At 29.7% G+C, this 13,860-nt stretch overlaps 1 protein-coding gene across 1 annotated transcript in view; it reads right to left on the bottom strand.

Moving 5' to 3' along the window:
• Positions 1 to 6,386: 6,386 nt before the first annotated feature.
• LOC100570601 overlaps positions 6,387 to 13,860 on the bottom strand; it is an 80,278-nt gene continuing 72,804 nt past the window's right edge. Inside the window, exon 3 of the mRNA XM_003244568.4 lies at positions 6,387 to 9,307. Coding sequence (XP_003244616.1) covers positions 8,976 to 9,307 — 332 coding nt within the window. The 3' untranslated portion in view covers positions 6,387 to 8,975. The remainder of the gene's footprint in view (positions 9,308 to 13,860) is intronic.

Below are 13,860 nucleotides of genomic sequence, written 5' to 3'. Positions count from 1 at the left end.
AATCTACAGTCTTCATGGTTATTTATTTACCGACTATTTATCGGGTTTATTATAAACACTCATGCATGAAAAATAATTCACAGAAAATTCGAAAATACAGTATACCATATATACCACCATGGAGGTATATGTTTTTATTTTAAAAACAGATATACCTACTTAAAACTTAAAAGTAGTATCATATATTGAGAAATACAGAAAATAAGTAAATTTAACTTTACAAAAAAAAAAGGTCAAGGGGGGATCTATTCCCCATATCCCCCCGTAAATACGCCACTGCACTATAGTATTGCTTATGTGTACGTTATGTATGTTTTATAAGCATAGAGATTACATTGTTAGCAGAAACTTTACTATTCATACTTAGTTATGTGTTTAATCAAATGTGGGCAAGTTAATGAAAATAATTAACTCAAGTTAAGTTAAGAGGACACAAGATCGATAAGTTAAAAAAAATATTAACTTAACTCAGTTTAAAAAAAGTTAATCTAATTTTTTAAATTAATATGTAAATCACATAAAGAGTGGATGTGTCTTTCTAGTTTCTAAATTATAAATTATAAAAAACAATTTTATTGATCTTTTATCATAATGTGCACTGTTACCATTTTACTTTTACTTTACTATTATTTACTAATTTAAACTATAGGTACTAATCTCAAATTAATAATTTAACAAATATATTTTTTTTATATCGTATATAAATTGAATGTCATAATAAGTGAAGATGAGTACATGACCTTCATATACAGGGTGTCCCGTGAGGATTTACTCATTGCGATATCTCCAGAAATAATGGAGATATCGTAATTCTTAATCATAGTTCTATGGTAGCTGGTATCAATTAATAATAATTCACAGTTTTTCTCAAAACTAGAAAAATTATTAAAAATCCGGAAATTAATGAAATTAAAATGTTGAAACGTCAATATTTTCAGAAAAATGAACCCTACAAAATGGAAATCTTCAATATTTTTTTAAACAATTAATTAAAAAATAATTTTTTTAACTTGTTTACCAAAACATAAAAAAAAAATAAAAAATTAGTTATTTGGAGTGCTTACCTCTGTGAGTCTTAATAAGAAAACAGAATTACGATATCTCTATTATTTCAGGAGATATCGCAATGAGTAAATCCTCATGGGACACTCTGTATATTATAAGTTATATAACATTAAAACATAACAATTGTCAATTTGTAATTTAAAATTATTAATTTTATTAAAAATATTTATAATTGCAAATCGCATAATATATAATTTACAACTTAATAAAATATATTAATATACACAAAATTATGTTATCAAGAAAATGTTTGTAATTTTCTATTCGATTATTTTTATTTAATATTGATATAGAAATATTTACGTATAAACGAAAAATGTCATAATGTTTTCAACTTGATGGATTTTTTTAAAATCAACTGAGAGAAGCTAAGTTATTTCAACTGTAAATTAAACTAGTTAAGTTCATAAGTTGATTAGAAAATAACCTAACTAGTTAATGCCCACCTTTGGTTTTAGTTATAGTGAATTAATATTACTTATTATTATTGTAAGTAATTGTGTTGTTTATTTACTTTTGTCGATCCATACTATAATCCTCATTCAACAATATTAATATTTCTTATGTAATTAAACACTATTATACATTTACATACGTACACATTTTTTGAATAATATGGATTGAAAAAACATTTTTTAGTCATGAGTTTATTTTTTGAAAGCTCATTATTTTTGTTAAGTAAGTTGATCCAGTCATAAAAAACAATTTAAATTCAAAAATTATAAACTATTTAAAAATATTTTATGAGCATTTTTAATTAGAGGTATTTGTTAAAATCTAAATATTATTTTAAACAATTATTAAGTACTGCTCAACTGAATGAGTCTTAATTCAAATAATTTTCAAATAAAAAAACATAGAAAATAAATCATCTGACTTAGATAAATATTTTTATAATCATGTTTTCTAAAATACAGATATGTAAGTACTAATTGGCTATTTTTAGTTTTTTTAAAAATTAACTTTGAAAGTAATCAGAACAAAAGTTATTTTATTCGTTCGGCTTTTCAGTTACACTCTGCATAATATAAAATATACTACCTATAATATTATATTTTTAGTTATTTTACCTAAAATTAAGTTGGTTTACGTATATGACAGGTACCAAGTACCAACTATAATATTAACAGTATGAAAAAGTCTTCTCTTTCCCCCCTCCAATGATCGTACATGTGTGTGTTACACTCAATATATATTTTTCTGTATAATATTCTGTTTTGAAGTTTGAAAAATACACGCCTGCTTTCACTTATAAAGATTTATTAGCTGGGCATGAAAATACACATATTGTGGTGTACGATTTTCTTGTGACAAAATATGTTCACCAATATATTTTTAGTAAAGACTTATCTTTTACGCGTCACTTGAAATCCACTCATGGTAATAATATATATTTTATTTTCCTGATATATGTATATACCTATTTTCTAATAAATTATTTTAAAAGGTATCACACGTGACAAACCTCCTTAACAGCCGTAACTCGAGATCGTGCCGAATGTATTCGTTCCCAACACACGACTAGGACCATAAAGGTAAATAGTTATATTCGACCGATCTGTGGGACGACGAGTTGTATCTAAGGACTAGAAGCATTGGATAATGTTGAAAATGCTGAGTTAATAATTATAATATTATACTGCTAGATAAGATTTATTCATATTATATTTAAATTACAGATCAATATAGTTAAAAAAATATTAGTAAAAATCTAAAAAAATTAATATATATTTAAAGTTATAATAATAAATTTGTCAAATACTCAAATTGATAGTAATGGATCTTTTAATCTCAATTAAATTAAATTGTGAAAAACAAAGTTAGTTTATAAGTCAACTACGTAGTGTTTATTATTTCGCAAGAATGGATTTCAAAATCAAATGACGGAGCAAGTTTTGTTATGTATTGTTTATATATTCATTTCGTGAAATGCTATCCATTTTGTGTAATATTATTATTTATTAATCACGAAAAGAAGAAAAATCGATGTTTCGTTTCGTGTAATATATAGGTGTACGTTGTCGGTTGTCATAAATTTCATGAAATGGATAATATAACGCGATATGGATGTGATATAATAATATTACATTACACATAGGTACTTGCTGCCCTGTGGGCTGATGGCATTATGGCAGACATTTCTTTTGAATGAGATAATATGATCCAAGTCTCAAAATAACGCATTTAAGAATAACGAAAAATTATGGGGAAAGTAGGTTGTACAGTTGTAGGTGTGGAGTGTACCTCATTAATGACTAACTGTACCTATAATGTATAAAATATTACATTCAAATTTGATGATAAATAATGAAATTCCATTGTATTGGTAAATATACACAATAATATAAACGTAAAAGTTTCAGGTTCTTTCGAATAACATAGTATTATGTTAATAAAAACATATAATCAATCTCTAAAGATGTATCAAATAACATACACGTAAACCAAACGACAGCATAGCTAATAGAAAAATTTATAATTTTCAGGGTCGAAATTTAAAAAAAATTTTATCGTTTTTACGTTTTTGGGTATTTGGTCGCTAAATAATTTTAATGTATGGTTTTATTGTACGTCCAAACATTATTTAATTTTTTCGTATATAACCATAACTGTACCTGGAGGGGAAAATGCTCCATGTTTTTAAAAATGTATTGTAATGTGGCTACAGAGTGTATATTATAATAATATATTCTTGTTTGTTCTAAGAAAAAAAAGAAAAAAAAGAATTTAGGTGAGTCCACCAAAAATTGGGCTATTTGCCACCATATTGACTTAGTGTCAAATCGCGTTAGAGTTATTAAATATTTGAGTATTGAGAGTATTCAAAATTTTAAACAATTTCACCCATCACCAATTGCCCGTCAATATCAACAATTTTATAATTTTACTGCTAATATGAATAATATTTACTAGTTCTAACTATCAACGTATTTGAAATGTAAAAGATATTCATACGATAAAGTAAATAAACAAAGGTACCTAGGCACCTATACGCAATAATTTAAATTTAACTTAAAAATAAAACTTTTGACATTAAAATAACGTGTTCTTGATAATTATTTTCAATTTTAATCAATAGTAAAGTTAGTTAATAAATATCTGATATTGTTAGTTAACAAATAATAAGGTATAACAACAAACACGTTTCCATTAGGTATTAAAATCAATAATTATTGATATTCCTAACTACTAATTTGTTAATACCTATACCAAATTTAAATTAAGTTTCAAAACCATTGTTAACTGTAGTTTAACTGATATTTAAAATTAGAAATTTTATGAAAAAAACCATAATTCTGAGTTCACATTATAATTATTTTGTATTTACTAATTGATTAAACAATATAATTTAAAACTTGTCTTAAATAATTTTAAAGCGTTTGAATAATTTAAATGTAAATTATCTTTAAATGGCTCAAAAGTTCCAAAATATTTTGAAAAGTATACTATAATGTATTGAATATTTTAATATAAACAATCGAAATTATAATAAAACGTTTTAAGTATCAATGACGCTGATTCGTATTTTACTTAATTAAGTACAAATATAAAATAAAAAAATCTGTTTTTTCGTTAAAATTCCCGATTTATTTAATTTGTTTTCCGTTTAAGAAATGTACTGAGAATTTTTAATTTTGACCTGCCAAAAGTATCAAATACTTCTCCTGTTGCTAGAACTTACCGGAACTATAATATTTGAGATATTTCTACAGTACTACTGCAGTCGAGTCTATATTATGCTTGGTTTTTTACCCTCTAAGTGTACCTTTTTTCCGGCGTTGGATAGTAACGTAGCGTAGGTAATGTAATTTTTCGATTTTCGTTGTTTTAAAGTAACACATTAAGTAAGAAATAAAGAGCTACTGTTTCGACTTGTTTTAAGTACCTATACTGTGAATTAATTGTATATCGTATTTATTTTTGTATTAACTTGTTTTTTGTATCCACTCATCATAAAACCTGATTTATTATTTATTACTTAGGTTTAGTAGGTAGGAAGTAGATGGTAGGAGGTTCGACAAAAAAATACACAAATCATTTTGTTTATAATGTTTAATTCATATAATAATTTAAAATGAAACACACGGTTGGCTCTTAATCAAATGACTTTATATTATTATAGCTAGTTAAAAGCGAAATTCTATCGACTGACATTAAAATACATATTACATTTAATAATAATTAATATATTCATATAATAGTTTACACAATGGCAGTCAAAAATAATAATAATAATATTAATAATACTAATATAATAATAAAATAAATAAAACTCTACACTACAAGCTATATAATATTAGACATAATATAACAATAATAATATATTTTATTATATTATGTTAACTATAACGGTGCGCGACTATCTATAATATAATTTCTGGACACGATTCGATCGAAAACTTTTTTAAACTTCGACGGCGGTGCGTACGTTATTTAATTACTCACAAAACTGGTGCGAACTAATGCACACAATTTTAAAACGCCGTGTAGGTACATTTATATTATAATAATATATAAATAGGCTTAGGGAAAACGGAATATAAAACAGTATTGTTCAAATATATATTCTACTATGCGAACAAACTGAATCCAACATTTATCGTTCAACAGAACAAGAAATACAGCAGAAAAACATCAAAAAATGCAGTGCCACGCCGAAGAGAGAGAGAGAGGTGTGGACTCGGGGTCTTCCCCCCTCCCATAGAGCGGGTTACATGTCAAATTTGGGGGTAGTCAAATTACACAGCTCCTCACCTAAACAAAATGTCCAACTTGTGGTTGGTTTAAAAAAAAAAATCGGTTATGTTAGTACTTCACTCGATCTGATCATTATCCTTGGGACTTATAAATTATATGAATTTTAGATGTACATTTTACATTATATTATACAATATAATGCGTGTGTAGAGGTACATTTTCTCACGTCTGCGTCGAGTAATTTACAAATCGCTAAAAAGTGAACGTGTCTGTGATTTAATTTAACTGTACCTATACGAGAATAATATTATACGATTTTTTAAAGAAAAACATGTAAATGAGATGTTAAGTGGCGTTGTACACTGCACCGTGGCCGTGTAGGTCTCATGAGTGCAGCGTGATTCAAACGAGTGCAATTATTACATTTTTTTGTGCAGAGCGCCACTTCGCAGAAAGAAGATTTGCATGTCAAATTAATCAAAAATCAAATTTTTTTTTTTTTTTTTAATTACATTTTTTTTTAACTATGAGAGGATGGTTGTAAATAATATAGTGTGGTAATATTTCTACGACGATTGTTGGTCGCTGTTTTTTTGATTTCGAACGTTTCAATCTGTTCTTTGCACCTATAACGCCAGCTAGCTATACGCATAAAATTGTTTTATTAAGAGGCGATGTAACCGACTCGAATGGTTCGGCACGACCAAAGTCGTTTTCGAATGACATTATCTCATAGTGTCCGTGGGGATATTTTGCGACTATGTATTATAATATATTGAAAAATAATATAAGTTTATGGTCTCGAATGGGTCTCGTCCGTTCGGAGGAGCGATCGATAAACAAGTACGTCGTACACCATAATTTATACGCGGATATCATATGCACAGAGAAAACAAAAAACACAAAGTCAAAGTCATAAGCGTGGCGGAAGTCTCTGGCACAAAGGATTTTTGAGGAGTGCAAAGGTGCAGTACTATGTTATACTATATATATAGGATTTTACGTGATTATACGTGTTTTGCGCGCGTGTGGGTGAAACATTTTAGTGTATTAAATTCGTCGGACCCTCTATAATATGATGTAACAGAGGTATCCGCGGTATAAATTTTTTTGATGTATGGGGTGAGAGAAAAGGGTTGTCTGGACGACGAAAATAAAAATGTTCGCGTTCCGGTGAAATATAATAATAATATTATGTATATTATTAACGGCGGCGGCGGCGCGTTGTTGTGTTATTGGAAGGGTGCGATTGTCTACAGTTTTTTTTTAAATAAAAGCTTGTCGGCAATTTCGTTTGATTTTCAATAATATTAACTAGAATTTTGACTAAAATTGTGCACAGGTGGGTGAATACCTGTAAGTTATACGATTGTTGAAATCTCGTAATGCGTAAATATCTCGTGATGCGGAAAGTGTATATTGTGTACAAGGGGACGAAGGTGGAGATAAGATACTGTCACCCCACCAGCCTGCAAGTGCGCTAATAAGGTGACTAAAGTTAACTGCGAAAATACGCACAACGATCATTTCCGAACTTATATTTATTTTAATATAATATTACCTTTTGTAACCGTAAAAATCACTAAGCATTATACATTAATTTATATAGGATCTGGCGCGCTGAAGAAATACGCACTTAAGGCATTAAATGAAATATAAATAATATTATATTTGATGTTCGGTATCTGGTGACATATTATTATAATAAAAATATGTTAAATTATAACTCATCGATAACATTGTTTTTTGATTTACCTATTATGTTTCTTTGATAATATGTTCCGTACTATTGAGACTTTTTTCACCGTTTATGAAAATGAAAAACAATGGCTTTAACATCCTTCGACGAGAAACACGAATACATGTACTACCGACTAAATCTATGGCGTTACTAAGAGTGGTTGCAGAGGGTTCTGACGAATTTTGATGTAAATTTGTGTGTCGAGCTGCATTATAGTGCCGGAGCAATAAAACAAAAGTATATTTTATTTAAAAAAAAGGTTAATGTTTAAATATTTTTACAAGCAATAAAGTTTTAAAAATTACATTACGGGGTTCCCTCTATTCGCATATTATAATAACTGATAATTATATATATTACCTACTCCAGTACTCCCAACAGGGATGTTGACGTTTGGACATAATTTTGAACCAGGAATATTGATTCACAAAGCCAAAGTGTCCACGACCGACACAGTCCACTGATAAATAAAAACTTTATACGTATCATGAACTTTAATCGAGCAATAAACTGACGCAGCGCACTTAAATTCATCAGAACCCTCTGCCTCGTATTTTTGTCTATCATATTATTATTATTCGTTTCCCCGGCGGGTATCGGTTAATTCACTTAATTCCCATATGGCATCTATTTTTTTCTCTCACCCCACGAGCCGAATAATTTTAAACTATATATAATTTATAAATGTAGATACCTACCACAATATTTTGATGGAAAAAAAAATGCTAAATGTTTTATTTTTAAGATGATGCGAAGAAAATATTCAGCGTGCTTGACTATACGGAATTTCACTATAGCTGCGAACAGACTTGACCTGTAGAGGTGTCCAGAAGTGCTAAATTCGAACGGTAACCGATCGGACAAGAATCTCGTTGAAATACCCATTTACGAATGGGAATATCGGCTGTTCGGTGGAATCGATGTGGGATCGACCACTGCCAAAGACAATGTGCTGCAACTATACCGCTGCAGCAGTCTATGATGATGGTTATTGGGAGGGAAAAGATCCGTTCGACGAAAGTGCACCGCACAACGGAAAGAGAAACGTCCTCGGAGCACACAATCGCATATAATATTATGAAACAATCTCAATAGTGTAGGTGTGGCCACTCAAGTGGCTTACGTCTTTATATATATATCGTCAGCTTTATACAGGTCTGGACACGGCTTTTAGACTATATATGGTACATATGACATGACAAAAATTTTATATACCTATGATATATATTACACTTGTATGCTCTAGGCGTGCGAACTGTACTGAAAATCGACGAGAAATGGGCGGGAAATCGTAGGCTACTACAGGGCGTGTACGTCACGCGTCTAACACGTCACACCGCGTGACATTTTCTATCAGCAACAATAATAATAACATATTAAAATAAATTATTACATCGGGCGGCGCGATTGGCGTGGATGGGGTTGGGTGTGTTGGGTGGAGGGCGGGGTGGCGGGCGTACGTGCGGCAGGCCTATCGCACGTTGTAGGTCTCCAACAGCTCCTGGACGGACAGGCAGTGGCTGCACCCGTCGTCGTGCACGAACAGGCTGTGCGACACCAGCCCGAACTTGGGGTCGGGCTTCGGTGGCGTCGGTACGTCGTCCCTGATGTGCACCACGGACACGGACACGTGCTTGGATGGCGGCTTGTTGTCGCGGACGGACGATGTGCCGCCGTGGTTGTGGCCACCGTTCATGCGCTCCACTGCCTCGTCGTACGTGGGCAGACCCGTGACGATCGTGTAGCTGGGCAGCGAGTCGGCGTCATACTTTCGCGAGTTCTTCTCGTTCCTCCTACGTTGAACTGCGTACCGGAAACACACAAAACAGCGATAATATATTATAATAACAGTGTTAGATATTATTATGGTGTGGTAGGGGGAGGGGGGATATTTTGGTAGTAGTGCATGTACAGCATAAAATTTACATTGTAATATGCACAATATTCAAAATATAATTCGACGCAAATTCATTTCCTAACATAGGTACAGCTCGAATCTAAAAATGTGTGTTGCATTTTTTACGAATTTTAAGCGATTTTATTCGCATATGTTGATAATACATTAAAAAAAAATGTAAATTTTAAACAGACGCGTAATTTTATAGAAATGAGTCTTCGCGCATCCCCATCGCCACCTATATAACATTTTGAATCATACTATACTTATAGATTTAATAACAATTTTTTATTTTGTATTATTAATATTAATATTTAAAGTGAAGTTAAAAAATAAAACTATGTTTTAATAATAATAATAACAAGAAATATAATGCATATTTTTGCATGACTGGAATTATTGAAAGAACTATGCATTTTTTGATTTTTATTTCATTATTAATGCAAAATATTTAATTTTTAACAACAATAATAATAACATATTTACACTGAGTATTTAATATTTATTCAATGAATACTATGTATCAATGTACATATTTAATTGATTTTTAGCGTACAAACATCTGAGCCCTGAATATTATATTACGGACAAAATAATACACGTTTGACAAAGCAACAAATTATTGAAGTATTTTAAGTTGCCTATATGATATGCCTGACACATATAGATTATATTATCCAGTATGCACATTCCATCAGTTTTATAACGATACATAATATATTATTATAGCTCATTGCTCATTTATCAGTTTAAACGCAACTTATTGGATCATTTATTGTACCTAAATTGCTACCTATGTGCATATTAATGTTTATTACGGAAGTGTTAAAATGACAAGTCTTATCATGAAAATATTTAGTCAGCTATTGATTATTACACAGAGATATCCATGAAATAGAGGTACAATGAGATACGGTATGGATAAAGAGAACGACAAATAATCAAAACTATACGTATTTATGTCGATCGTATTGTATTTTGACGGAGGAATTTAATCTGATTGTGATACAGTCCTACACAAAATCACTAATGAGATGTGACATAAAACATAGTGACTACAAAATTAGGTTTACAGGAGCTTAGTGCCAGGCTTGTTAAGTATCCAAATACTTTTCGATCCTGAGCGAAGCGATGAATGTATTGATTTTACAATGTATAGTGTGTTTTTTTTGTGTTTATGTACACGATAAGTAGTTGAAAAATTCCATCGATTTTCAACTTCAGTATCTTTTCCGGTGAGAAAGTGAATTTAGTTGCTGTATTGGGAAGATCAAAATTAAAAATTCACTGTAGTTTTCAAAAGTGCCTAGAAAAACCAAAAACAAATTAAGGAAAAACGGTAATTGTTACGCAAAATTTATTTTAATTTTTGGTGTAACTTAATAAAAAGTTAAGGTAGATAGGTACATGAAATTGTCACTGAATATTTATAATGGAAATTTCTATGCATTATAAACTTTTCAAAAGACAAATAAAAACAAAAAGTAACAACAAAATTTTTTTCGGTAGTCAGTTCAATTAGATTGAAGAAAGTAGTTAAATGTTATATAAATAAACTACCTAATAATTTAACAAATAAGTAAGCAAGAATGATTTGTTATAAATAAATCACTTATTTTTATAGGATACTGATAATTTATTGATAAAATATATAGATTATTAACTTTTGTTTTCATTATTAACTTATTATAATATATAATATATGTTTTGAAATGTATGCATTTACTCATAAAATACATTTTAAATGTATTTAATAGTTAAAGTGTTTTGCAATCTTTAATGTACAAATTTGAAGAAAAATATATCGATTAAGATAATTAAATAATAGGGATGGGTAATAGTAATATCTTTGCTATATAATTATAATATTATAGTAAATAATAATGTATAATTATTATTATAATTTTTAATTCATATGATATTCCGCAACATGTTCACCTATCATGTACCAGGTACATAGGTCATATGTCTTTTCATGATATTCTTCACTCCAATTTCTAACAAAAATTAAGAAACCTGTCGTCGTTCGTGCGTTCCGCATATTCGTCGTTACACGAGGCTATGAAATTGGTCTCAGTAAACGAAATATTAGTTATTATTTATTAATTCTTACCAACCGATGTACAAATATACAATATCACAGATTTTGTCGGCTATTGCTAATCGATTTGTATATAAAAATTTGAAAACGATTATTATTTCGATTAAAATATTATAGGTTTCAATTTTTTTTAAATGTTTCCATTATACTTTTACTTTCTTCGATGATTTTTAACGATTTCTAATGATTTTGAAATTAGATTTCAAGCTTCATACCTATGACATAGATACCCGGAGAAGTGGACAAACGTCTTGCCTCCCTGGCTTTTGGAATTTTTTTTTTTAATTGGCCACATTATGATAAATCAATAAATTATAGTATAACAAATTGAAAGTGAGTAAACTACTGTATCTACTAGTAACTTGACCCCCCCCCCTAGAAAAATTTCTGGGGGCGCCTATGCCTGTGTGGTGTGTATATAAAATACCATTTAAATGATTCATGGGTCGGAGGAGAAATATAATATATTATATGGCCGAGAATAAACGTTTAGTGAAATAAAAATTTCACAAATTATTATTATCATTGTGTGGTCATATTATTATAGGCATGACAACAAGGCCACGTGACACGCGTTTATAGGTACGTACACGTTAGATACTCGTTAGTTACATTATATTGGGTGGTGCAATATAAACATATATAGACTATATGTGTGTTCACACTGCTCACAGTATGATATTATGTGGTTGTCAAAAATAATATATCGTCTCGCTTTGAAAAAATATCAAACCGTTTAATTTTTAATCGGTACGTATGACGGTGCGTATGTGCGTGTCAAATCTTTGACCAATAGATAAACAACATAATACTATATGACAATCTATCTTATTATTCTATCGTATATACTTGACTATACGGTTAACACGGGGGCTCGTCTATCACTGTTTTTATTTTTATAAGAAATGCGCAATTTATAGATTTGCAGTAGGTATATACATCGTGTTCCCATTTTTTTTTTGTTTTGGGTGCACATGACTGTAGAGTGAGGACGTTTTTGCACTAAACATGCAAAATTTGAATTATATACATTATACAATTTTTCTTATATTTTAACTATTTAATAAAAATTAGTGAACGGGATTAAATATATACATATACCTACATAATATATATAATTATCAATTTAAAATTACAGGTAGGCGTAGATATAGATTTCTTAATAAAGAGAGTGACAGAGAGTTTCAATTCAACAATTATAGTTTGTTTTAAATGTTTGACTATGTATTGCAGAATGTATGATATATTATTATCATGTACATATTTGTCTTCATAAGTAAACCTATTAATTTTATATAGGTAGGTAAACATATAATTAAGCATAACTTTTCTAGTGCATGAAGTCACATTTTCCCAGTTCTGATGGTTTATGCATAGTTAATTTATTTTGAATGGAATTTAATTGGTTTGTGTGAAACGACGTTCTAATCATTAAGATTTAATCGAAGAGTAAAGTAAGTTATTGTGGCAAACATAATAGTACTCTATAATAATATTTTTAATTTTTAAACATTTTGTGTGTAATAGGAATGGAAAAGCCATGACTAACCCTTTTTCCCATTCCCGAACAATGTATGACCATGTATATGACGTGAAAAAAAGAAGCCATCTAGGGATGATACTTTTTATTTCGAGTTGCCTAATCTAAATAGTGAGGGAATTACTTGATCTAATTTTTTTTCATAATATTAAAAAAAACTGTACACCATTACCCTTCATTAAAAAAAATCTGAGTGAGAGGATGGCGCTGCAGTCGTTGCAATAATCTCCAATAATGCGGCAGGTATTGTGCAACGGCGGTTAAACACACACGAGTGCAGCTGCTCTATTAATTACATAATTTATACGAACAAACATAGTGTGAAGCATCATTAATCGACTCGTTTATGGATGCTTAAATGAAAACAAGAAAGCCATCGGGTTTAGTGTAACCGTATGAACTATGAGTAATGATTATGAAAAGATCATCAGCCACATCAAATAGACGTATTTAACCGTAATATGAAAAATTAATCATCAGACGTTTTGGTCGATAATCGGGAATTACATGTAGGCAGAGGCTTAGCTTATTCTGTCATATGTTATTAGTTAATGTTTGGCCCAGGAAATATTAATTATCGAGGACTTATAACATTCACTGAAATACCTACGTATATATAGCTAGGTTAAATCAAACACAAATAGGGTATTATATTATTATAAATTGATAATTATAAATAATGAGCAATTTATATTGGAACCCCTCAAAATTAGTTTCAAGGAAATTAAAAAAATATATACATGTATCAATAAAAAACCGGTTAAGACGTCGTAAAATTAAATAGTTTATTTGTTGATTGAATTATTGTTCGATTGTTA

This window comes from Acyrthosiphon pisum, chromosome X, assembly GCF_005508785.2.
Source record: "Acyrthosiphon pisum isolate AL4f chromosome X, pea_aphid_22Mar2018_4r6ur, whole genome shotgun sequence".
In the NCBI taxonomy this organism is placed as follows: Eukaryota; Metazoa; Arthropoda; class Insecta; order Hemiptera; family Aphididae; genus Acyrthosiphon; species Acyrthosiphon pisum.
Note: the sequence above shows the minus strand (reverse complement) of the source record. Positions and strands in the feature narration are given on the sequence as shown.